This window comes from Sciurus vulgaris, assembly GCF_902686455.1.
Source record: "Sciurus vulgaris genome assembly, chromosome: 10".
In the NCBI taxonomy this organism is placed as follows: domain Eukaryota; kingdom Metazoa; phylum Chordata; class Mammalia; order Rodentia; family Sciuridae; genus Sciurus; species Sciurus vulgaris.
The window spans coordinates 48854796-48882575 of record NC_136470.1 but is presented as its reverse complement, the minus strand read 5'-3'; the positions used below and the strand labels follow the sequence as shown (position 1 = coordinate 48882575).

General features: G+C 38.6%; 2 protein-coding genes across 3 annotated transcripts in view; one reads left to right on the top strand and one right to left on the bottom strand.

Annotated features, from left to right (window-relative positions):
• The window catches only part of FILIP1L (filamin A interacting protein 1 like), a gene marked incomplete at its 5' end in the record, with an annotated part of 121987 nt that extends 102462 nt beyond the window's left edge, over nt 1-19525 (top strand). Inside the window, 2 exon segments of the mRNA XM_079100533.1 lie at nt 128-2903; nt 17981-19525. Of these exon segments, the coding sequence (XP_078956659.1) occupies nt 128-2903; nt 17981-18172 (2968 nt within the window). The 3' untranslated portion in view covers nt 18173-19525.
• CMSS1 (cms1 ribosomal small subunit homolog) overlaps nt 1-26308 on the bottom strand; it is a 367164-nt gene extending 340856 nt beyond the window's left edge. Inside the window, exon 1 of one of the 2 annotated variants that reach the window (XM_079100568.1) lies at nt 25534-26308. In XM_079100568.1, coding sequence (XP_078956694.1) covers nt 25534-25597 — 64 coding nt within the window. In that variant the 5' untranslated portion in view covers nt 25598-26308. The remainder of the gene's footprint in view (nt 1-25533) is intronic. The other variant, XM_079100573.1, reaches the window with a different exon arrangement.
• Between the last annotated feature and the right edge of the window lie 1472 nt (nt 26309-27780).

Genomic DNA, 27780 nt, shown 5'->3' with positions numbered 1-27780 from the left:
CAGGAACTCCTTCCCATATTCCATATGAACTGATACAATCTTTCTAATTTATGTAACTGTTTAATCATAGCTGATGAGTTACCAAAGCAACAATCATAAAACTGAATGCACTCTTGTATTTTTTCAGATTAAAGAAGCTGATTGATCAAGAAACCAAGTCCCAGCAGAAGAAGGAGCAAGAAAAGGAAAAGAGGGTCACCACTCTGAAAGAGGAGCTGACCAAGCTGAAGTCTTTTGCTTTGATGGTGGTGGACGAACAACAAAGGCTTACAGCACAGCTCACCCTTCAAAGGCAGAAAATCCAAGACCTTACCACAAGTGCACAGGAAACACATGATAAACTAACCCTTGCTGAAGCCAGAGTTCAGGAAGAAGAGCAGAAGGCAACCAGACTAGAGAAAGAACTGCAAACGCAGACCACAAAGTTTCATCAGGACCAAGAAGAAATTATGGCGAAGCTCACCAATGAGGACAGTCAAAATCACCAGCTTCGACAAAAGCTGGCAGCACTCAGTCGGCAAGTTGATGAGTTAGAAGAGACAAACAGATCTTTAAGAAAAGCAGAAGAAGAGCTCCAAGATATAAAAGAAAAAATCAACAAGGGAGAATATGGAAATGCTGGCATCATGGCTGAGGTAGAGGAACTCAGGAAACGTGTGCTAGATATGGAAGGAAAAGATGAAGAGCTTATAAGGATGGAGGAGCAGTGCAGAGATCTCAACAAGAGGCTTGAGAAGGAAGCAGCACAGAGTAAAGACTTTAAACTAGAAGTTGAAAAGCTCAACAAAAGGATTATGGCTCTGGAAAAATTAGAAGATGCTTTCAACAAAAGCAAACAAGAATGCTACTCTCTTAAATGCAACTTAGAAAAAGAAAGGACAACCACAAAGCAGTTGTCTCAGGAACTGGAGAGTTTAAAAGTGAGACTCAAAGAGCTAGAAGACATTGAAAGTAGGCTGGAAAAGACAGAATTCACTCTGAAGGAGGATTTGACTAAACTGAAAACATTAACTGTGATGCTTGTGGATGAACGGAAAACAATGAGCGAAAAACTGAAGCAAACGGAAGATAAATTACAAATTGCTTCTTCTCAGCTTCAAGTGGAGCAGAATAAAGTAACAACAGTTACTGAGAAGTTAATTGAGGAAACTAAAAGGGCACTCAAGTCCAAAACTGATGCAGAAGAAAAGATGTTCAGTGTAACCAAGGAAAGAGATGATCTAAAAAACAAACTGAAAGCAGAAGAGGAGAAAGGAAATGATCTCTTGTCAAAAGTCAATATGTTGAAAAACAGGCTTCAGTCGTTGGAAGCAACTGAAAAAGACTTCCTAAAAAACAAATTAAATCAAGACTCTGGTAAATCCACAACAGCTTTACACCAAGAAAACAATAAAATTAAAGAACTCTCCCAAGAAGTGGAAAGACTGAAACTGAAGCTAAAGGATATGAAAGCCATTGAGGATGACCTCATGAAAACAGAAGACGAATACGAGACTCTGGAACGAAGGTATGCTAATGAACGAGAAAAAGCTCAATTTTTATCTGAAGAGCTAGAGCATGTTAAAATGGAACTTGCCAAGTACAAGTTAGCAGAAAAGACAGAGTCCAGTCATGAACAATGGCTTTTTAAAAGACTTCAAGAAGAAGAAGCTAAATCAGGACATCTATCAAGAGAAGTGGATGCATTAAAAGAGAAAATTCATGAATACATGGCAACTGAGGACCTGATATGTCATCTCCAGGGAGATCACTCCATTCTGCAAAAGAAACTAAATCAACAAGAAAACAGGAACAGAGATTTAGGAAGAGAAATCGAAAACCTCACTAAAGAGCTAGAGAGGTACCGGCATTTTAGTAAGAGCCTCCGTCCTAGTCTCAATGGAAGAAGAATCTCCGACCCTCAAGTATTTTCTAAAGAAGTTCAAACAGAAGCAGCAGACAATGAACCACCAGACTACAAGAGTCTCATTCCTCTGGAACGAGCAGTCATCAATGGTCAGTTGTATGAGGAGAGTGAGGACCAAGATGAGGATCATAATGAGGAGGACTCAGTGCTGTCCTTCAGAAGCAACCCATCTACTCCCCTTCCTGTGAACAGGAAGTTGTGGATTCCTTGGATGAAATCCAAGGAAGGCCATCCTCAGAATGGGAAAATACAAACTAAACCCAGTGGCAACTTTATGCAACCTGGAGATCTAGTCCTAAGCCATACACCTGGACAGCCACTTCATATAAAGGTTACACCAGACCATGCCCAAAACACAGCCACTCTTGAAATCACAAGTCCAACCACAGAGAGCCCTCACTCTTACACAAGCACTGCAGTGATACCAAACTGCGGTACCCCAAAGCAGAGGATAACCATTCTCCAAAATGCTTCCATAACACCGGTGAAGTCCAAAACTTCTACTGAAGGCCTCATGAATTTAGAGCAAAGCATGTCCCCAATTACCATGGCAACCTTTGCCAGAGCACAGACCCCAGAGTCTTGTGGTTCTATAACTCCAGAAAGGACAATGTCACCTATTCAGGTCTTGGCTGTGACTGGTTCAGCTAACTCTCCTGAGCAGGGACGCTCCCCAGAGCCAATAGAAATCAGTGCCAAGCATGCTATTTTCAGAGTCTCCCCAGACCGGCAATCATCGTGGCAGTTTCAACGTGCAAACAGTAATAGTTCAAGTGTGATAACTACTGAGGATAATAAAATCCACATTCACTTAGGAAGTCCTTACATGCAAGCTGTGGCCAGCCCCGTGAGACCTGCCAGCCCTTCAGCACCACTGCAGGATAACCGAACTCAAGGCTTAACTAATGGGGCACTAAACAAAACAACCAATAAAGTTACCAGCAGTATTACTATCACACCAACAGCTACACCTCTTCCTCGACAATCACAAATTACAGTAAGTAATATATATAACTGACCACCCCTCATCCTCATCCAGTCCATACTGATATTCTTGCAAGGAACTCAATCCTTTTTTAATCATCCCTCCACATCCCCCAAAAGACTGACTGAACTTGTACTTTGGGAAAGTTTGTGCATGAACTATACAAGAGTATCTGAAACTAATTAAGTGTTGCCTGCATAGTCATATCAAGTGTGCATTTACTGTATATCTTTTCATTTACATAACTGTATGGAAAATATTTAGTCTGCACTTGTATAAATACATCTTTATGTATTTCATTTTCCATAACTCACTTTAATTTGACTACAACTTGTCTTGGTGAAATACTTTAACATTATAAAACAGTAAATAATTTTGTTATTTTTACCACTGCTTGCTGAATTTTCTTTTGGTCATTTTTGTGTTACATATTTGCATGTCCAATATAATTTTATTTTCTGTTTATGTCTATTATTAGTTCTTGCTAAAAAAAAATCAAGCAGGACCTACTTCTAATTTATAGTCAACTTCTGATTGCATATTAGAAGAAGAGAAATTAGTTATCTCTGTGACTTCAAAGTGAACCAAATAAAATTTATATTTGTGATTTTAAAGTGAATTATAAGATCTCTGAGGACAAATTTAATGTCACTCTTGAGATGCATCTCAATACCCCTAATATCCAGCACAGTGCTTGTTAGCATTTATTAGGAAGTTGATAAAGGTTTAATGATAAGGGGTATAAAATAATATTGAATAATTTGCTTTCAATGAACATACCTAAGATGGTGTTGAAAATAAAAAGCTTTGAAATGAGATAGGAAGCCAGAAAACACATTTGGAAACACACATTACCAATCAAAAGTTGACTATTTCTACCAAAGACTGAAAACCCATAAAAAAAAATATATATATATATATATATATATATATAAGTATATATATATATCCAAATCTGAATCAGCCATTAGGACATAAGCTTTTGAACACTGTTTCAAAATAAAAGTGTTATTCTTGTTCCTTTTTACCATTTGGATCTCAAAGCAATTTGGATTACTAAATGCAGATGCCACCGTACCCAGATGATAAGTAGGCTACGATCAGAAACTTACAATTTAATTTTGTAGTTGTTTTAAAAACCTTGCAACGAGCAAATAAAAGCCAAAGATAATTGCAAATGTAAGTTACAGGAGAAGCTTATTGTTTTTTAAAGCATATGGTATATAAGCAAAGGGAAGTAACTATACTATTAATTTCTTTTGTGTTTACTCTTATGCCATTTATAAGGTTGGTGATTAAAAACAGTTAAGGCATCCTAGAAACTCTGATATCTGACTCATCAGACTCCCTGAGCATAATCCATACTTCTGAGCAAAACATAACAGCTTTTAGAGGAACATTTTAAATTACAAATCTGGTTCCCAACTTACATTCCATAAAGATGATTTCAGACAAAGTAGCTCATCGCCATTTTACCTTTTTTAACTTCTTAACTGTTAATTTAATGTGGTCAATTTTGTTGTCAGTTATTGATTTTAAACAATTCATTTAGACATTTGGGCAAACTGTGAAGATCTTTCAAGAGTAAAAGGAATCTTTCATAATTATCTTCTTTTTCCCTGCAAAATCAATTTCATGATAACAAAGCGAGGATTTGTTGACAGAAACACTTCCATGGTGATGAACTGCAACACCACCGCTGAGGGCTTGCATCATCATTAAATAAATGAGGATGAAAGCTGAGGCTGATGATGAATGAGAAAGCTTCTGTTTAAACACATTTATCTTAGGAATCGGCAGTGACCCAACTGTATTACAAAATACATGATGGCCTAAATGTACTTCAAAACTATTTTTAAGTCAACGTGGGCTAGAACTCCAGGAAGAACTACATAGGTCACGTTAGCTCTTTCAAAGTAGATAATGAAAATGCTGCTGTGTGAGATCTTCTAGTTAATGATCAAGAGAAGGGACAGGCAATGTTTTTTGGAGGGCACTGATCAACAGATCATAAAATTCCAGAAACCAGAAACTACAAAGAATTTTATCATTCAACAGCACAAAGAGAAAACATGTTTGCATGGTGCAGGTGGAAACAGAAGCAGAGAACCAGCCAAGGGATTCCCATCACCCAGGTTCCTCCTGGATGCCCCAAGTGCAGAGACGTGGGGGGAGGGGCATTCCTACCCGTGACAGTCCCAAAACTATTTAATAGCATTTGGAGCTCTGGCTATTCATCAGCCCACATATTTTGTAAGGATTCAATTATGTGAGCCACAGCAATTCTCTATAACAAAGTTAATACAAAATGCACAAATTATCATTTTATCATCAGTTGCAATCTTAACTATAAATAGGCTTCCTAAGCTATTAATCTGACATTACTGGAAATTTATTGAACCCTTAAGGATTACCTGTTTTAGAGGTTCCTCCTCTGGAAGGATTTTTGAGAATAATAATTAATATAAGTATCAAAATACACTTGAGACTGTCAGATTAATAATTTATATGTTGAATGGTAAAAGTACCACTAAAGTTCATAGTGAATACACTGTAAGTTCTGCAAAAGCACCTTTCCTTTTTTATAAAATTACATTTAAAATGACACTCTAGATTTCTGGTCCTTAATTTAAAAAATAGTTTCTTATATCCTCATGTGTGATAAAAGAGAAAGGGATTACAGAACAAAGTTCTGTGGTGTGGAATTTTCCATTTGTGGTGCCCTACAAGTGCTCAAAACGTTCCAAATTTTGGAGCTCTTTGAATTCTGGATGCTCAACCTATAATGCTTACTCAAGATGACCATAGGATTATATAAACTACTCAGAGGGTCCCCACAACCAGATCTTATAATGACAAGATATCAAGCATGGTATCTCTATGATGTCCAAAGGATAAAACTAGGGGCACTGTGTGATGATCCTAGAAGGGATATTTTATTAACAATTTTTAAAGACTTCTGCCTAAGGATCCTGTGATTTTTACTGACTGAAATATAACTCCACATTAAAAAAAAAAAAACTTTTATTGGATTCTGAATATTTACAAAGCATGTCTCCTTTGAAACATGTCAAAGGCAGGGAAAGGTCTTTTTAAATTAACCATCACTCTAGTTTCCCTATATGTTGATTTCTGTTCATTGTTTTTTCCTCCAAAATAATAGTTTTTCTTTACAATCCTAAAAGAAAAGATAATCAGACAAAATGTGTGCACCACTCAGAGGTCAGTATTTCACAAAGTAAAATCCAAAACACTTGTATGAGTATTCCCTGATGTAAACAGTAAGTTCCACACAGTTATGGGATCAGAATATCTTAGAGGGTAGGGCCCAGGAAGCTGCATTTTAAGGAGCTCCTCGACTGATTAGTTTGCACCATTGTTTTATAAATTCCTGTACTGATAAACATTGGCAAATGTGTTCTATCATGCCACTCTTAGAATGAATTACACCTGTACCAGGAAGTGTAACTATTCTGTCCTCTAGTGGCGAGAATGACAGACAGAAGGCTTTTCTCCAGGCTTTCTTTTTATTCAAGAAGAAACATCTACATTTTATTGGGTGAGAAGGTCCCTAGTTTTTAATAGTAGCAAAGCACAGATACCTGAATCTTTAGCTAAACTGTAGCAGGTTGACACTTACAACCTCTGTTTCTATCCCACATCCCAGACCCTGAACTTAACCCTGTAGCTTTTGTACATTTCTTGGGAATGGTCCAGAACATACATTAAAGAGAGCAGCTGGATAAACCAGAAGAAAGCACTCCATTCACCTTAGGACACAGTGAAGCAAATGTAAGAAAGACATGTGGCTTACTAAAAAGTTCCCAAACCTTAAATCATTTTAAATCCATTTTCATTCAAACTCCAAGCTCTTTCCTTGGACGGACCTTTTCCAGTCTTCAAATTAAATTAAAAAGGGCTTTCGTACAAATACATCAGAACAGGCTTTTTTTTTTTTTCTATTTCAGAATGCTGTACATGGTTTTCTTTAATTTAGAGTAGGCATCTTCTAAAGGGCAACACCACAGGGTAAAGAATCCTTAGGGAGTCCAGCAAATTAACTGGTCAACGCCTCTAAATACTTTGATAAGGAATTAACACATTCCACAGGGTAGCACTTACAAATCTGTCAACATTCCATCAGGACACCAGGTTTTACGCTTAGCATGCTGCCATAAAAGATGTATCCAGGCTAACCTCTGGTATTGCAGTTAGCCATCCCAGGGACATCTTTACTTGTGGCTTCATTTCAAAATTTCTGTCAAAATTATTGGTCAAGAGAACAAAACTTGCCTGATTATTCAAAGCATTTTTTTTATAAAGTCTGAAAATAGTTTTCTTATTTTAGTGAATTTTGTTTTTCTCCCCATGACCATTTATTTATTTCTATAATTTCAGTAATACCCCTTTTAGAGGGTCGTTGTAAAGTGAAATAAAATTGAATAAAGGATTCACTTTTTTCCTGTTACGTTACCTTACTAACCAGAAGTCTTCTGTGGGGACACAAAGCACCACCTAGCACTGTATTCAAGACCCCTCACAGTCTGACTGGACTGTGTCTTCCGAGCTGTATCCCTGCCCCACTGTACTGCTCATTGTCCTTGGATGTTTGTTATCTAGTCTCCTGCCTACCTCCACCTCTACCTTGGGGGTACCTCTTTGGGACACCCTTTTGGCTCTCTCTATGCCAGCCATCTTCATCTTCCAGCCCATACTCACATCTCATCTGCTTCTGAAGCCTAACCCTCAAACCCCCAACCCAGAATAACCTGCTCCTCTTCCAAACTCCCTCAGTACTTACTGTCTACACTGTTCCTTCTCTGTGCTGTACAGAAGGGCAACTGGCTTACAGAGTCAGTTGATTCATTTTTCTAATGCAGCAGTTTTCAACCAGGGGGCGATTTTGCGCCTCAGACATTGTTGTGATGGTTGGAGGATGCTGCATGGCATTTAGTGAACAGAAGCCAAGGATGCTCCCACATATCCTACAAAGCACAGAACTCGCTTTTCCAGAACCAAGAACTATCAGGCCCACACTGTTGGTAATCCTGAGATTAGGAAACTGCTCTCGTGGGGAAAAAAACTGATGTACTGAGAGTTAAAAGAAATTAATTTATGGCATCTTAGAGAAGGAAACAAATGTTTAGAGACCATCTTAGCATTATGACCCCTACTAGTGAGAAAATAAGAAAAAGGAAATCTAATTTCCAAAGGAAAAGAAATCAATGCAAGTTGTTGGCATGTTTATGCCCAAGCCTTATTCCCAGTCAAATTTTAAATGTTTAAAGAAGATGGCAAGTCTTAGATAGAATCCAGAAAGTTTTAGAAGTTTGAGCCACACGTGATTTTAGAGATCATCAAGTCCAGTTCTCTTATTTCACAAGGGCTAAATGACTTGCTCAAGGCCTCACAGCTGACTGGAAGAAGCATGAGCTGGAATCTGGTCTTGTTGGCCTGCCTCTAGTATCCTCCCCATCACTCCACTTATCTCTTTCTTTATGAAAACTGATTAATCTACTCCAGACTCTCCAGTTGATTGATAGAAATGCAGTTTCCCATTTGATTAAATGTTGTCTGATACTCTTTTTCTTGTCTCATTCCTTGCTCAGGTTATTAAGGGCAGTGAATCTTTCATCTCCATAATACCTGACCCACTGTTGGGTAGGAGAAACACAGTGTAGTATGTCATGATCAGTAAATTGATCATGTATCCATGTGAAGCTTTGAAGAAAAGATATTGCACACTGAGGCACTGTGCATGTCACTGAGTGGGCACGAGTGACAGGTCCATTAGTAAATCTACCTCCATCAAACCAGAGAATGAGGGAAGATTTGTAGGTCTAGAGAGCCTATATTTATACATTGTTAGTTGTTAAAATTAAAACATGAATAGCCTTTTAAAAATGAAACAAAGCAGAATTAAAAAAAAAAAAGAAGTCAATCATACAGGACCATTTGGCCATGGGGAGAAAAACAAAATTCACTAAAATAAATAAATGAAAACTCTGGGACTTAAGGGAAGTTGTTGCAGATCATTCTGTTAGTATGAGACAAACATGGGATGTGGACACAGATGTGACTTCATTGTTCCATTCTCTTTCTGTGGCAACATATTCAAAAGCTACCACAGTGCAAGTGGAAGCATTATGTGTTGTATTTGATCATTTCCACAACCTGTGGTGACAGACACAGCCTGCCTAATGTTACCTCTTCATGCTCTGCCTCACCAATTTGCCAGTTCCACCAGCCATCTCACACAATTCAAATCAATTTCTCAAGAATACATTACCATACTATTAGTGGATTTGCTGGAGTTTCTTCTTCTCTTAAGGGAAGAAAGAGAAAAAGAGTTAAATTCTTTTCTCTTGACTTTCAATTTGTTTTGGTCTGAGTACATCAATATCAGTCACTATTGATGCCTCAGAAAACTAGTTTTATAAAAAAGAGGAGTTACTAAAAACTGTAACGGGTCCTCAAAAGGTCCTTTTGGGCATCAGGAAGGGAGTCAGAGTAGGGATCATGCTGAGAAGGACAACATCTCTCATGGCAACATATATGAGCAGCCCATTTATTTCATACAGAACTTTTCTCCGATATAAGAATAATACAAATTTATTACAGAAACTTTAGAAAAGGTAAATGCTTTTGAGACTGCCGATCTTAACTTTGAAGAATGGGAGTGAGAGGACTAGGGAGAACAATGGACAATTATCACTATTGTTTTCAGTCAAACCTATCAACCATGGCCCTATTTCAGGCTTTTCTCAGACTGCCAATGAGGAAGGAAATTTGCTTTGAAGGGGGCATCCTGCCCTTACTACACTTCTCAGAGCCAAGAAGTGGCAAATCTCCCTGCAGAGTGCAAGTTTATGTAATCTGTCTGCTTGGTCCAGACACAATGGCTAAGGGGGGCCAGCAAGGTCACTGAAAGAGAGGGGCAGGATTTCCTCTCCTTATGCAGGCCACTCAGTGCCTAGATAATGGTTTAGTTACTGCACATTGTTCAAGTAATGGGACAAAATGCTTTCATTTCATTTCATAGGCATCTCAGAAATAGTTACACTATTGGTAAGATTGTGGGCTGAATGCAAAGGATGTGGGAACATGGTAAGACCCAGAAAATTCATCTTTCAGGCTCCAAGGAAGGGATGCAGAAGTATCCATGGTGGGAGAAGAAAAGAGTGGCAGGTGAGCAGGAATTATGTTTTCTCCTTGGACTATCTCAGTCCCTTGACGATAGTAATTTAATTTCTCTATGATGATCCTCAAAGCAACATCTCCAAAGTTTCCATACTCTTATACAGTTCCACAGGGAAAGGCCAACCACATTGCAGGTGTCCACATGTGCACTATCTCTTGAACTGCTCCTTGTCTTACTTCTGGTGATGGTATATCACCTTTTTCTTTGCCCAGGCCGAACAACTGGGAACCATTCTCCACTTTTTTGCTCATCGTCTAGATCCAATCAGTCACTCTACTGTGTTATTTCTTTCTGTCCTCCCTAATTCCTACCTGGACTACCATTCCCTAAATCCAAACCTTAGTACAGATCGAACTTTAATAATCTACATTTAACTCCTCACCTTTCTCATCCAACCTTCACCCCAAAAACCGCCCTGATCATTGCACTTCTCTAGTCTCACATTACTTAGTGCCAAAATAACAGCTGCTCAAACCTTTGACCATGATCTACATCTCTTGCCTCATCTCCCCTTGAAACTCTGGACATGCCCTGCACCCTTGTCAGAACACAGTACTAATGGTCCTCCCACATGCCATTTGGCCTTCTTGTCCTACACTTTTGCCCATGCCGATTCTAGGACTAAAATGCTCTTTTCTCCCTTGTTCCTCCTATTGAAATCCTACTCACTCCTCTAGTACTACTACTTGAAAACCTTCCTTACTTTTTAATCTTCCTCTGAGTTTCTAAAATATTCCTGTTTGTAACTCCATTATGGCATTCATTCCGTCTTGTGATTTAATTACCTGTCACCCCTCTTATACTACAATCTTGAGAATAAGAATCAGCTATTATTTATTTTTTAAATATTTACATTAATGTTTCTAAAAATGTAGTCACTGACCACCTTCATCAGAATCACCTAGAACTCTGCAGATTTTCACATCCCTAGACCTAGTAAATTCAATGCAGGGAATGTGCAGCCTCAGAAATTCTCTGGGGCATCATTGGACATACACATTTTAAAAGCCACTTCCCATACAACACAGGATTTAAATATTGCTCACAACCAATGTTCAACAAAGGCTCACATAGATAACAACATACCTGGTGGCCACAATTGGTGTATATCTGTTCTTCACACAGAATCACAGAATGTCAGGGGCAAAAGACTTTACCAGTGATTTGGAAGAACTGCTTCATTTTTTGATACGAAAAGATAGGGAAGAATAGATAATGTTTTCAGGTGAACTATATAAAAGAAAGATTCACAATAACCAGGGCAAGTAGCATAAGGAGGGAAAAGGATGTGTGAAGGGTCATTTTCTAGGCCAAGGGTGGTTAGAGATACAGCCCAGGAACCAGCACTGCTGATTCAGCAGTCTCAGCTCCTACACTTGTAATATATCTCTAGTAAAAAAATGGAGAGATGAGAGAACAGGGGAAAGGCAGGAAGACAAGAGAGCTAACACAGCCAAAGATATATTAGGATTATGATTAAGGCACAGTCACCTTAACAACAGATATAAGGAAAAACAGAAAAATAACAGCAATGATAATAATAGTAACAACTAACACCTGGCAGTCTGGATGTTTTGAGCGACTTTCCTATACAATCTTTACTCCCCAAAGAATATTTTTGCAAGTGGGTATTTAAATTCCAAGATGAAGACAGGCAATAGATGGCTGCTGACGGACCTGCAGCTAGTTAGTGCCTTATGTAGAACACAGAGCCCAGCCTGTTTGCCTTCATAGTCTGAGCTCTAGTCACTATCCCAGGATGCAAACCTCAGAACAAGGGGAAAAGATTAAACCCGTGCAAATGAGAGAATGGGAAAGAAAAGCAGGAAAAGAAAGGGTACCAAAAAATAGAAAAGACTGTGGTAAAAGAAAAACCTGACATACGAACAAAAGAAAAGGGGATAAATAAGGAAGACAATTATTCAAGGCTATCTTAACATATTTCTACATGTGAAACTGTGTTTGGCACATAATATAAGCAAATGGATCAGAAAGGATTTTGAAAACTATATTTCAATGTTTATTCTTACCTTGCCCCAGAACCCCTGTTGTAATTACTATAGAAAGAGAGACTGGGAGGTGACTAGGTACAACCACAAATCATATTACATTATAGAACAAAGGTACCAATTTACTATATTCTTCACCTCAGAAACTGGACAACTCTTTAATATAGATTACAGCAGTGAACTGCTATTTAAAACCAAATGTTCTCTCAAAGGAGGTTAATGGGAATAAGCTAATTAAACTACAGGGTTCCCCTTTGAAGGTCCCCCTTGCCATATAAAACTGAAACTTTAAGTGATAAAGTTTTATTACATAACGGGAAGTTTTAAGAAAATGAAGAGGAAAAACAGCCAAAGCAGCATATGAAACTTTGGGCTACCTGCCAGATTCATTATCTGTTATTTCTACCCCCTCCACACACAAATTAGCAGTGATTTGCCAAACAATATAAAAGACAAATGAAATGAAAACAATAGTATTTCAAGGACATCCCCTCCAGTTTAGCATTTCCTTCTTTTCATCACTATATCTATCATCATTACTTATGCACTTTCCCACTGAACACAGATAAAAACAAAATTACAAAAACACTGTCATTCTGAGAATACATGGCCTTGACCAAATGTTCCACAGCTGGGTCACTGGGGGAGTCGACAGCCCTGAATCCATTTCCCCACCAGACCTCAATGACCACAAGTCAGAATGACCTAAGGTCTCAGGGAATCTTGAACTTCTCAACATCTACAGCCAAGATACAAAGGTGTGATGAGAGCCCCACAGTCCCTGGCATCAGGCCTGCTCCTAAGGGAACACTGTCTTCTTACACAATATGTTGCCAATATATCACCAAAAAGTTCAAAGCACTTACAAAATTAATTTCTCTAAGAGAAAAGGAAACATCCTGATTCCAGCTGTCTAACTAGGATTTGATAGCTTCCTCACAAATGCTGATTTTGTTCTGGTATATTTTCAGATGTTTGTCCTTTCTGGTAATATGAAAGAATATAAAAGTCATGTAGAAACCAGGCTAAGAACTAAAACTTTGAATAAAACTGAAAATATTTCACCTTTTTGCACTTCTGTGGGTCAATAAGACTCATCTAAAAACTTGCTGCAACCAGGGAACTATATAGGTTGCTAGATTCTTTTTAGAACCTATGGATGAAATAAGCCAACCCTTTTAGAATTCAATGAACATATGCCATGAAGACATTCCTTTTCTTTCTACTGCTCCCTAGATAAGAACCACTGCCTCTGCCTCATTTAATTCATCATCCCTCAGACTTGTAATCCATTCCAAATATCAAACTCCATGGCTGACTGAGTTAAGCATTTTTGGAAAAAAAAAAAAAAAAAAACAACAAAACTTTTTTCTTCTGTGAATAAGCTTTCCAACTTGCTTAATCTTCTCCAAGACATCTGCTTTCTGATGAAACCCAGGAGCCTCCAACTTCGAGTAGAACATTCACTGTGTGGTCTAAAAAGAGCCATATGCATGTATTTCTCTTGCAAGATGCACTCCAAATTTGAGGGGAGAAGGGGGAAACTTTCTTGGAGTTATTTGACATAATGCTCTACAAAAATGATCCAAGAGATGACACATTTTAAAGCTCCATACCTCATTTATTGAAACAAGTCCAAGTATAAAATTCATACAAGAAAAAAACCAGCATCATTATTTTAAGATTTGGGGGGAATGACATTTAAAGTTGTCCTACTAAAATAACTAACCTTTGCTGCCATCTAGAGGTAAAAACTATGTAGCAAAATCAGTGTTACCAAGAAAACAAAAAGAATTTGCTGCATCAATGAATGGTGTGGAAACATTAGGAACCCAAAAACTGGGGGAGAGGGGAGTTGGCCCTATCAGTTACCACCATCCCAAGCCACATTTTCTTCATCAACACATCAGTGTTGCTTAGAAGAAACAAGCTCCACCAATGGTGTATTTCATGTAAACTGGTTTATCAGAGAGATTTCCTTTGGGTTTTTTGGTTTGTTTGTTTTTGTTGTTCTTGTTGTTCTGCAGTCCTGGGGATTGAACTGAGAACTCCAAATATGCTAGGCAAGCACTCCACCACTGAACTACACCCTCAGTTCCATCAAACAGATTTATTAACAACCTGTGATGCTTACTTAAAATTCACAAGCCCTGCTCCTGTTCCTAGATAATCTAAGTAACAGGTTCTGACATGGAGTCTGTGCATCTGTAGTGTTTTAAAAGTCCATGGATGATTATGATGAGTACTATTTCAGGTAAACACTGGGCCAGGATGCTCTGGCTTTTCATACTGCTGAACTCCCCGTATCCAGGCAGATCAAAATGCCAGAGAAGGAAGTTCAACTACAGCAAGTTCTCAAAGTATGGTAGGTTGATCACTTGTATCAGAATAAATTACCCTGGGAATCTGTTAAAAATGTGGACTTATAGCCGGGCATTCTGGCACAAGTTTCTAATTCCAGTAACACAGGCGGCTAAGGTAGGAAGATTATAAGTTCAAGTATGGCTTCAACAACTTAGCAATATTGTTTCAAAATAAAAAAATAAAAGGGCAGAGGATGTGGCACCCCTCAGGGGTAGAGTATCCCTGGGTTTAATCCCCAATATTTGAAAAAAAATGTGGATATATGGGTTTCTGTATATCCAGAGACAAATGAATTACAATTTATAAGGGCAAAGTCCAGGAAATTACAATTTAAATGGGAAACCAACATAGATTCTTGTATAGTAAGCTGGAAAACCAATCTAAATATTGACAAAGTTAAATGACATCAGAGAAACCTTCCTTGGAAAGACTATTATTAATTTTTTGGTCCTAATACCAGCAAAACTTGATTAGTGTATCACTGGTTTTGAGCTTCTACTGCTCATGATTTGAATAATAAGGTTGATGTTCATAGAAATGTCCTGATCTCTAAGATATTCCCTTCCTTTTTTAATCTCAATATATTTTGGCTATCTAATCATATAGTTAGAGAAAATGTAGGGAAAAAGAGCACCCATAGCTCCTAATCAGAGTTAATCGTTAACAGCAGGGGTGCATTTTCATCTACAGGTTAAGAATTGCTAATGAAATCCAAAATGCTTTAAGATCTAAAACTTTTTTGAGTGTCAACATAATGCCAGAAATAGAAAATGCCACACCTGATTTCATATGTCAAGTTGAAGTCAAAACACAAGTAAACTAAAAATGTTGTATAAAATTACCTTCAATCAATGTATAAGATATCTCATTATAAATATGCAAATAGACCAAAATCTTAAAAAAAAAAAAATCTTACATCCAAAATTCTACTTTTGGTCCCAGGTATTTCAGATAAGAGACACTCAATATCCAGTACCTTTTCTTCACACATACATATTAAAAATATTTATAGAGTTTTAAATACAATAATTAACATTTCTGAGTAAACATCTTCCTATATCTTCAAAAGCACCATTATTTAAGGATAGCATAATATATTCATGTAATTATACTATAATTCACTTAGCACATCCTTATTGTTGGAGTTTTAAACTGTGTCTATTTTTCTTCATTTTAAATAATGCTAAAACAAATACCCTCATCTGCCTCTTTGACTATTTCCTAGAAAAGATTCCTAAAAACAAAATAACCTGAATCACAGGGTATGAATGTTAAGATTTTTGATGGACAGTATCAAACTGCTCTCATAATCACAGTAGAAGCTGCCTATCTCATTAAACCCTCACTGGGGCACTGAATTTTATTTTATTTTTTTTCAAAAAGCTTTGCTTATTTGAGATGTAAAATGCACATCAGCATTAAAGATGAGATAATGAAGTCAAGTTGAAAGGTAGAAAGAGCATTGAGATAAGGAGACAGATTAGAGCATCAACATCTTATTTATTATGTTTGGGAATAACTGAAAAAAAAAGAGCCAGTAAGAATAATAAAGCCAAAATATTCTTCTAGTACCGAGGCAAACAGAAAATTGACTAAATGTACAAAAAAAAGAGTATGTTTCCTATATGGTTTATCCCTCACTGAAGGACTCTTATTTTTAGCCAAGTCTGATGCAGTATTTACTTGAAAATCTTATTTAGGTTGCTATGAAAGTTTGGGGGCACTTTAAATAATGAATTATGACTATTAAGTTCTAATTGCTATTGCATATATTTGTAATTTCTTACAAAAGAACATTTTGAAAATGTTGTATTATTTTTAGTTAGCAATCCCAGAAATAAATGCCTAATCTTCTGCCCTTTTCTTCCTTCTTGTTCAGTAGATTTAACTTCTTCACCATGATCCATGGCCCTCAATAAGAAATGCATGCTATAACATAACCTGGTACATGAGTAAGCATATGTGTGCACATACATACACATACACATGTAAACTGAAGCAAAATCCACAAAACAATACTTAGCCTTATGCATTCTGATGTTTTTTGATTCTAGTCTAGTCTCCCCATTCTATTTCATTTTAGTTAAACAATGTTAATGAAGAAAGGTGCATCTAATGTACCTTTTGACCAAATGCTCGATGACTAAAAATTAAAAAGCCCAAAACATCAGACTGTATTTCTGGAATACTGAAATAAAATTAATCTTATATATTGTATCTTAAAAACTGAATGTGTACATAAAGAGATAAAGGGACTTCACTACACTATATTATCAAAATAAAAACATGGAAACAAATTTCTACAGGCTGGAAAACAATTATAAGATGGACTTCCATAAAAGCAATATTAGGAATCTATGACAAAAAACTACAATAAATTTTAAAGATTAAAAAAAAAGGATTTATATTTAAGAACTCAGAATTATGAACTCAGAGTTATGAACTCACAGCAAGAAAAGAATGATGTAAACAAAGGGGACTATAATAATAATCACGTCTATATTATAATGGAAGACCTACAGTTAGCTGAAACTTCCTTCCCATCTCTTTACCAGCAAATATCCTTATGCAGGAGTATTTTTTCCTTAAAAAAATGGAAACAAAGCTGGGGTTGTGGTTTAGCGGTAAAGCGCTTGCCTCACACATGAGGCACTGGGTTTGTTCCTCAGCACCACATAAAAATACACAAATAAAATAAAGGTATAGTGTCCATTCACAACTAAAAATATTTTTTTAAATGAAAATAACTGCTCTTAAGCTATTTTGCTCCACTGACCTACTCCTTCAGTCTAGATCATTCAACCTGTGACTCCTCTTCTCTCCCTCATGTAAACCAGTGAACAAATAGTAAAAAAATTTTGGAGATCTCCCCGGAACCCTATTTGTAACCCCCAACCATTCACCCACTGCCCTCTATAGAAGCAGTTACAATCCACACCCCCCTGCCCAATCTATATTCCTATCCCTCCTCTCAAATACAATCTAATTTGAAGCCACTTCACTTCTCAACCAAATCTGATACTAGACTACTTCAGGGCAACCACCAAAAGTAGTTCCTCAGTCTATTACCACAACAATTCCTTTATTCTGGAACTCCTTCCCTTTATTCCTGCTGCTAAAGGCCCCAAACAAATGCTACTTTCTTCATGAAGCTCTCTTAAGACTTATTAGTTGAAATTAACCTTTCTCTGGCAATCTCATGGCTCTTTGGAAAACTACTCTTATTTGTCTTCCACTAAACTCTGATGGCCAAAAGCAAAAAAATAACCTATTCTTCTCTGTATCTACAACTATTCACTATCTAGGCCCTTGCACACAGTCCACATCCAAAATATGATTGCAGAACTGCTCTGCAGAAATTTCTTTTTTCAACCAGATAATCTTGAATATGATGTGTTCCTAAAACCTAGTGCTTTCAAAGACAAATGCTCCAAACTAACTCCATGTCCTGAACAATGTTTACTTTTCCACCAATGATGCCATTAACTACCTTTCATTCTTTTGTTTCATTCAAGATCAAGGAGGTGAGCAAGCAAAGAATTCCAACACGGATCCCTAAACCAAAATCTACAGGCATCACTAGGACTTCCACAAAAGCCCCCCAAGGGCCTATGGACAAACATATTCACCAAAATGGCTGTGGGAAGCTACACATCATAACAACTGTCACTTCTAATACTTTCCTCCACATGGGAGGGAAAAGGTAAGTCACATGAGCACACTGTCTGGATACTGTCTACAGAAATATCTAGAAAGCTGAAAGGATCACTGTGGAAGGCCAGAGAGGAACAGTCATCTCTTCAGGAAATGTGAAGCAGCAACTGGCAGACAGTTCGCGCACAGGTTGGTGGACCTGGTCCTGATCATCCTCAAAAGGCAACACGCTTACAATCATCTCAGCTCTATTTGTGTATAAACACACACACGCACAATCACAGGTTCAGACTCACATCCCAAGGCCACTCAATTCCTCATGCTACTTGTATAATCATTAGCCTGGGACAGGACTGAATTCACTACAACAATTCAAGAGTTTCCTGTGAACAAAGAAGCACCTCTTCATTCTTCAGAACTTTACTGAATCATCATATTTTTCTAAGAAAATGTGCTAGCAAGAATTCTAATCAGCTTCAGAAAAGTTAGATTATTTCCATCAAAATGGCAGAACAATTAAAAATCCTAGTTTAAGGTCTAAGGGGAGAAAAGTGGTAATTTTTATTTATACGAAGATAAGGAACAACAAAAACGAGTAGTAGTTCATACTCCCTGTGTGGCCTACCTGACAACCACTGATGTTGTCAGTGTGTACATTTGATTGATAGCACTTTATCTCCTGCCCCATTTTTTTTCAAGTCGTTTGCCCCTCCTGTATATTACAGGCCATGAAATCATACTGCTGTAAGACAACTCATTTTCAATGAGTACTGTTGCTTTCTAGAACCATTAGGGGATGAGACTCAAAGACCAATAATACTGACATCTTTTAGGAAAATAAGCAGAACTGTTCTGGGTGTTAAAAAAAAAAAAAGGACAATCATTTATCATCTCATAAGATATTCTTTAGTCACTGTGGGGGTCTCTCAACCATGTCCCACGTGGATGAGAGAAGGTTAACCGTGTGGAGGATGATGTTGGCTGTTTATCTATCAATCACCCATAAACTTATAACACATAAGAGCCAACACTCTTTTTAAAATGAGAGGAGGCGTGATGGGTCTGGACACCAGCTCTGGCCTCTAACAACCTGGAGAAGCACAACTCTCTTTTATTTATAGACACACAGGTAAAGGGGGCAAGACTAGGAGGAGCTTCTTCCGTGATGGACAGGATAGGGAGGAGTGAAGAGAGCCATTCTCTTTAGGGGACTATTTCAGAAGGAGACAGGGAACCACTCCCATGCAGTGCCACATGCTTCCTGGAAATCTGGGACAGACCTCCAGTGGCTGTTAGTTCCTGGAAGCCAGGCCTCTACATCCCATGGCACAGCCTAGTCTGATTCTTCTAAATAAGGATGGCTTCCCACAAGTCACATTTCTTCCTCAATGAATATTATAGAAAAATCAGTTAATTCAGCAAAAGTCTAGAATTAGGAAACTCAAATTTCAATCTTAGCTTTTCATGCATGTGACACTAAAGTGACATTCAACTATCTAAACCTTGAGTTTCCCATATGTAAGACAGGTAAGTAGTTTCATTTCAGCTGTGATAACCCACAAGTATGCCCAATGACAGAATACTGAATTCAAACAACCTGTCTATAAGTCTGAACACAGTCCCCTGGTAGTTAGTAAACTAAACTAATTCTTCTCATCACACGGAAAGCTCCCTGATTCTAGAGAAAGGTGTGCCTATAATTCAGTGTGGACAGAGTAACACAATGACATTTCAAGACAAGGCAGTTTTGGCCCAGAAGACAGTTATATTTCACAAAGCCTCAGTCAGAGGGAAAAATAATTAAATGAACAGCATGACCCAACATCTTCTGTTATCCTTCACTAAAAATTGGAGGTATGGCCATAGCAGAAATCCTTGTGGTTAAGAACTGCCAGGTGTGCTGGGATGGAGCCAACAGAGCAGAAGCAGTTCCCCATATTCACCCAGCTAAGTCTGCTTCCGTACACTGATGTCACTACACAAACAGTCCAGGGTCCATCCGATTTCAAGGAGGAGAAGCTGGAGGATGGGCAGCATCAAGCTATCGGACCCAAAGAAAGGGACAATGGGCAATAGTCTCCACCGGCAAGAGGCAGAGGAAGAAGTAGATGGGGAGAACAAGTGAATTAGAAGTCTGAAATGGAAAAGTGAAGTTAAGGGAAAGCAGTAAGAGAGCAGGGGAAAGGAAGGGACTACAAAAGGTGAAGAAGCTCTGACATCCAAATAATTCACATATGCAGAGAGTATTTAGAGGTGTGCCTGACAAAAAGCAGGTATTTGATAAATCTCGAGTGAATGCAGGATGGATGAAAGAGAGAAGGTCATTCAGTCAAGACATATGAGAGCAATACAGCCAAGAGATGGCAATGAAGTATGACAGTTAGGAAAAGCAGTTATGCCTGGGTGACATTCAACATTGGGAGTTATGCTAATGGAAAGAAAAAACATTGGAACTTCCAGAGTGGGAACAGGAGAAATAACGTATCAACAATAGTCCCAGAAAAACAAAATACCCTGGGAAAGTTTCATCTGAAAGAGGAACAGAAAATATGTTTTATGTTGGAGATTTCAAAATTGTTTTCTTCCATCTAAGGAGATTCCCTATAGTACATTTTTAAGACAAGCTGGCATAAGTTCAAGAGCAATCAAGAAAAAGAGGACAAGATACTGTACAAGATTAAGAAAATATGAACATTTTGAAGGCAACCAGCAGAAACCATCTTTAAATGATGATAAAGTTCTAGTCCCATTAAGACAAGTCTTGAAAACAATATTCTATTTTAGTAAAAGGATTACTAACCAAAACACAAGCTGAATCAAGCAATATATAATACAATAAAAATGCAAATTCAATGAAGAACTGAAGTACTATTTGGAATCCAACAAAATGGTGTTGTGACATAAGATAACTGAAACAAAGAATCCTGCCACCTGTGCACAATTCTGCTTCTGCAAAAATGTGCCCTCCTGAAGGACAATAACAGTAATACTCAATTAACATACATAAACAAAAGACACTGTTCTCATCTAGAGTGACTACAGTTAAATTATTAAAAGTAAGCAGATAAAAATCCAAATGAATGAAAACAAATTAGTTTGTAACAGAATTTTTAAAAACCTGACACTTTGATTCTGGATGGAGTCTTTTCTCAGCCCTCCATTTATTTAGCTTCAAAATCTTTGAACTACTCTTCTGTATCTGGAATCAAGTATCTGATTGTAACACTAATATGACTGGTCTAACAGATGACTGATAATTATGGACTGAGTAATGGAATAACCAATGGAAAACCCAATTTTTCTAGGATATGTTTCAAATTCGTCCTAGAGAAACAAGACACAACTCAGGGTTCTAGTTTTAGCCTGAGGCGAGATCTGAAAACTGGCCAACATCTGGTTTTGTGTGGCCCTACAAGAGTTAAGAACAGTTTTACATTTTTTAATGTTGAAAAAAAAATTAAAAGAAGACTATTTCATGTCATGTGAAAATTACATAAACTTCAAATATCACTGTCCATAAAAACAGTTTTACTGGAACACAGCCACGCTAATTTGTTTACGTATTTATTGTCTACAACTGCTTTTGCATTGCAACAGCAGAGCTGAGTAGTTCGAACAGGTGGTTAATGGATCTGCAAAGCCTAAAGTTTTTACAGAAGGAGACTTTTACCAAAAAGCTTGCTGATCCACAGCCTGCTGTGAACTAAAAACTAACAAAGAACTCAGGAATAAGAATTAAGTAGCGCATCATTGACTATTATTCTTAAAAACGATACTTGAGCAATTTAAGAATTCAATTAAGAATTCTATGAAAACTGGTATAAAGGAAAACTATATTTCACCTGTTTGTGATTATTTAGTAAAATGTGTAATTCTATGAATGCATCTATAGTGTTCAACCAAAGAACATTAAGAAAAGATCAAAGGATTCTGCTGCAAAATAATATAATGTATTTATTGTTAAATCAGTGAGGGAAAATGGAAGAATTTATAGGCCTTCCACATTTATGAGTGGTATTTTTCAAACCCTCATGGACACTTAGCGAAATTATAGCAGGAACTGTGCATTTGACTTGAAGAAAGACATGTATACCTGTACCTTTAAACTTTCATAATTGTTATCAAGAACCGCTCATTTAATTATTTGCAAGAATTATGAAAATTACATATTCTAAAGAAAACCAGCCCATGAAGATTATCTGAGGGTCTACCTGTTGAAGTTTTCAGGTATATAACAATGATAAATAATGTAGTCATCTTTTTTTCTTCTCTTTCCTTGCTTTGTAAATTTCATCCTGCTTGTTTTTTGTTCTGAATGTCTGTCTCAATATTATCTGCATTTTGATTGAACCACATCAATGTATAAATCCTATAACGTAAGCTGGTTAAGTTTTCCCCCTATAATTCTAATTCTGTTAGTATCTAAAGCAGTGGTAAGCTCAATAAACAATTTTGAAAATGACACGCCCTGAAGTTGATTATCTGTTGAATGTTGTCAGCATCTACTGTAAGTATTCCAAGACTGAATTTTATGTGTACAAAGAATGCTTTACAACACCTACAATGCAAAGGTCTCATTTTGGTGTAAAAAATCATAAACCAAACCAGTTATTAAGCTAAAGGAAAGATTCAAGTGTTCCCCTACTTCATCATTTCCAGAAGAAATTCAGCAAAAAGTCATGTGATTTGAAAAAAGAATCACAAATATTTTGTTTGGCTATAAAATATTAACAAATTAGCTAACTAAAATATACTGAATGAGTGCCTTTTTTTTTTTTTTTTTTTGGGGGGGTTCCAGGGATTGAACCCAGAGGCACTTTAACACTGAGCCATATCCTCAGTCCTTTTTACTTTTTGAAACAGCATCTTGCTATTACTGAGGATGGGTTTGAACTTGTGATCCTCCTGCTTCAGTCTCCCAAGTTGCTGGGATTACAGGTATGCACCATTGCGCCCAGCTACAGAATGAGTGCTTTCCATGTGTCCAAATACTACTCTAGGCCCTAAGGATAAAGACCAAAGAATGAGAAAAACAAAATTCCTGCTTACCTGAAGTCTACATTCTAGTGTTGGGAGACAGTAATAATTAAATGAGAAAAATAACAGTTGGTGCTAAATGCTTTGCAGAGAATCATAGTACAGTGGGAATGTCACAGAGTCACTGGATGGCTATTCTAGACTAGCTGACCAGAAAGTGCCTTTTTTAATAGATTACATCTGAATTTAGGTTTTTTTTTTTTCATATTTTTTAGTTGGAGGTGGACATAATACCTTTATTTCATTTTTATGTGGTGCTGAAGATAAAACCCTCAGTGTCACATATGCCAGGTGAGAACCCTACCACTGAGCCACAACCCCAGCCCTAAACTTAGTTCTTAATGCTAAGAGCCAGTCATTTGAAAATAGATCAGCACAGAACAGCTATTGCAAAAGGTTAAATCAGAATAAGAGTGGCCTGTTGAGGAACAGAATGAAGGCCAGTGTTGCTGAGGCAGTGTAAACTAGTGGGGAGTAAGTCATAATTCTGGCAAATAGGCAGCCATTTTGGAGTTCCACTCTGTGTGGCAGGGGAAAGCCATTGGAGAGGGTAAGCAGGCTTCTGAATGGAGAACAGAGATTGAAATGGAAATTATTAGCTTACTGCAGTGATTAAGACAAACAAGGATAATAGTGTGTACTCGGAGAAAAAGGCAAAGATTCAGGCTATCTTGTGGAGATAGAGACAACAGGACTCCATATATAAAACGTGAGGGATAAAGGGAAGAAATTAATAAATCAAGATGCTACTAAGCCTTTGTGAAGTTGGATATATGGTGGTAAAATTTACTGAAGTAGGAAAGTATAGAGAAAAAGTAGGTTTGGAAAAAAAAGCAGCACTTGAGTCATGTTTACATTTGACATTCCTATTAAATAACTAAGAAAAGACTTGAAAAAGGCAGCCATGTAGTTGAGACTTGAGTTCCAAAATTATGTCTGAATTACTGGCAAGGAGGTGACATTTGAAGCTTAACAGCAGCAGGGCATGGTGACACCTGCCTGTAATCCCAGCGGCTAGAGAGGCTGAGGCAGAAGGATCTCAAATTCAAGGCCAGCCTCAGCAGCAAGACCCTGTCTCAAAAAAAACAAAAAACAAAACAAAACAAAAAAAAAAACGCACGGCGGGGGTTGGGGGGAGTGTTGGGGATGTGGCTCTGTGGTTAAGTGCCCCTGGGTTCAATCCCTGGTTCCAAAAAAAAAAAATGCAGCTTATCTAGCTCTGAGCAAACTTCAGGAGCCAACACACTCCTGAAGTGGAAGGTTCCCCAACATGCTTCCACAACAGTGATGTGGGTTTATGAATAATGAAACTCTTGAAATCAAAAAGAAGTTATTGTTTTGAAGATAAGATTCTTACTTTTGATAAACAGAATAATTATGAGAAATAAAAATGTGCCGACTCGGAAGGGCTGCATTGAATTCCAGCTCCCCACTCACCAATACTGGGCAAATTAATTAAGCTTTCAGTGCAACTTCCTTACCTCTAGAATGAGAATAACAGTGACTACCCAATGGTGCAGTGATGAAGATTAAATGAGATTGTGCATGTAAAACATTCAAAACAGTATCTGACACACAGTAAGCAATCAACAAATGCCAAGCTGCTATTATTACCTAAAGTCTCCAGGCACTGTACACAGCAGTGTCTTAACACTTCAGTTTTCTATTTAGATGCTTGGTAAGAGGGGGCATCATACACTTATAAGTGAGTTACTTAATGCTACTCAAGGATAATATATCCACAGCATTTGGAATAGGTAAACATTGCACAAGAGAGTAAAAATTGTTCAAACTGTGTTAACTGAATTCTAGTCTTGTTTCTGAATTCTAGTCTTGTTTCTTGCTATGTTAACTTGTCAAGCTACTTAACATCTTTAGGGCAGGTTTCTTATCTGTAAAATAGGTGAGTCTGAAGGGATGGTCTCTATTTAAACTCATCTCCAGGTCTAATATTCCAGACTACATGATGATAGCAAGAAAAATAACAGCTTATATTTACTGCACATAAAGTGCCAAACGCTATATCAAAGTGCATAACTTGAAGTATCTTCATTTAATCTTCACAACCTTATGATACAGACATTATCATTACCCTTATTTTACAGATAAGGAAAAGCAGCAGAAAGTATTAGAATACCAGTCTGAACCTAGTCCAGGGGTTATCTTTAACCACGAGGCAAAACTGCCTCTCCTCTCGAAAACTGTCATCCAGCCTCAAAGTTTTAAGAAAAAAGAAAAGCACAGCTTGGAAAAGAGTGTTTGACTGACAGGCAGGCGTGGAGCGCACGCCTGTGGGTAGTACCGCTTCCTCCGCGGGACTCTGGCGGCCAGAAGCGGCTGGGCCGAGGTGCTCGGCAGGACGCGGGCAGAGTGGTACCTGGACTGCTGGCTGCTCCTGCCGGCTGCTGCTCCCACCACTCCTCTCCAAGGTCGTCTGCCATCTCCGCCCGGGACTCAAGGCGAAGAGACCACGCGAAGGCGGCCAGCGGTAGGGACTGGCACTGGGGAGCCGGCGGCCGGCGTCACCGCACGCGGAGCTCCTCGCCCCACCGCGGGCCCCGCCCCGCGGCCACGACGTCACGCCCCGGCCCCGCCTCTCCGGCTGCGGACCTGGGGTCGAGGCAGTTTCCACACCCGCGCCTCCGCGCAGGATCGACCCGAAAACGCACGGTAAATCCCGCCAGAGCGTGAAGAGGCGTAAAACACGAGGGTTTATTATCACTTTTGATGGCTTCTTTCAAATGTTTTTTGTTTCAGTTTTATTTTTGTCTAAAAGATCGTGTTGAAAGTGTGAGACGCGACACGAAGACAATTTCTCCCTGATCCGTTTCAAAGAACTGGCGGCCGCGGGAGAAGAAGGGAGCACGTGGGTGTGTTTTCACTTGCGTCTGTGTCAGGGCGTTTCTTGGGTCATAGAAAGTGTGCGAGAGCCGGGCGTGGTGGCGCACGCCTGTCATCCCGCGACCCGGGAAGCTGAGGCAGGAGGATCGCAAGTTCAAAGCCAGCCTCGGCGACTCAGCGAGACCCTGTCTCAAAGACGTAAAAGGGGTTGAGGATGTAGGTCTGGGGTAGAGCGCCCCTGGGTTCAGTGCCCTAGGGCGGGGGCGCGGGGACGGGAAGAGAAAGAAGGGGAAGGGTGCGCAGGATAGTGATGTGGGCACTGCTCTCCTTATACAGGACCAGGAAAACGTGACGAGTCAGGAAGGGCTCGCCCACAGAGAAACAAGTGACCCACAGACTTAGAGTCGCCCCCCACCCATACCCTTTCGGTTGTGGTCACCCCACCTCCTACCTTCTTGCTTGCATCCCACCACCCCCGTTTTGGAGAACAAAGTGTTTCTGAAAGTTCAGTCCTTGTCCCCGATGCCAATTCAATAATGAGGACACGGTTTTGAGAAAAAGGAAAGGAAGTTTCATTGCTTTGCCAGGCAATGGAGAAGTACAGGGGACTCCTGTCCCAGACACAGTGATTCTCCTTATCAGAAGGACCAGGGGGATTTTTAAAGGAGCTTTTCAAAGGCTACATTCCAGGTGTGCCCTGACAGGGGGTCCCAAGGCGCCCTAATGTTGTGTTAAGTTGAGTTGTTAATTTGGGAGATATTCACTTTGGAGATCCTCTGGCAGATATTTCCTTCCTGGGGAGCACAGGTAGTTCAGAGTAATCTTGTTCTCTGCCGCCAAGTTAGGAAGAGAGGGAGAAGAGAAAAAAGGAAAATGTTTCCCTTTTAAAAATAAGCCTCCAAGCTATATTCAAAAGGTGAAGTGGACCACTGTTACAAAAGGAGGAAGGGAGTTCTTTGCTCACTTAGAGGTGAGAGATCTAGCGTGCTGCTTTTCTCACAGCCAGAGTGAAATGGCAGGGGTGAAAGGAAAACCTGCAGGGTGCCAAATGCTGGGTGGGACCAGCTGCAAAAAAAAAAAAAAAAAAAATGTGGGAAATATTTTTCTGTGTGGTCTTTCTACACAGATGTAGAAAAAATACAAAATATATTAAGTGTTTCCAATGTGCCTGTCCATGCACTGCATAGTGCACATGCAATAGTGAATTTAAAATGTGGGCGCCTTGGTGCGCACCTGTCATCCCAGCGGCTCTGGAGGCTGAGGCAGGAGGATGACGAGTTCAAAACCAGCCTCAGCAAAATCGAGGCGCTAAGCAACTCAGTGAGACACTGTCTCTAAATAAAATACAAAATAGGGCTTGGGATGTGGTTCAGTGGTTGAGTGCCCCGGGTTCAATCCCTGGCGGTGGTGGTGGTGGGGGAGGGAAGATGAGTAGAATATGTACCACCTTCCAGATGTTACAAAGTAGCATAGAAGAAACAGAACTTGTAAGAATAAAGTTCTAGACCCCTAAAATGGTAACAATTTCCTAAATTACAAGACAGGAAACTGATCTGTTGAGGATAGAAATAGTCATATGTAGAAAATTATCCCCAATTCACCCAACTAATAGGAGCTATATTAATGCATTATTGGTTAGACTTTAACAATATACTACAAATGCCCTAAAAGGGAGGGTTCTTGGTATAAACGTGGCAAATGTAAAATAATTGTACTCATCAAAAATAATGTGTCTGATGAGGAAATGTAGATGACAGGAGGTTTTGGCAGTTGACCGACTATT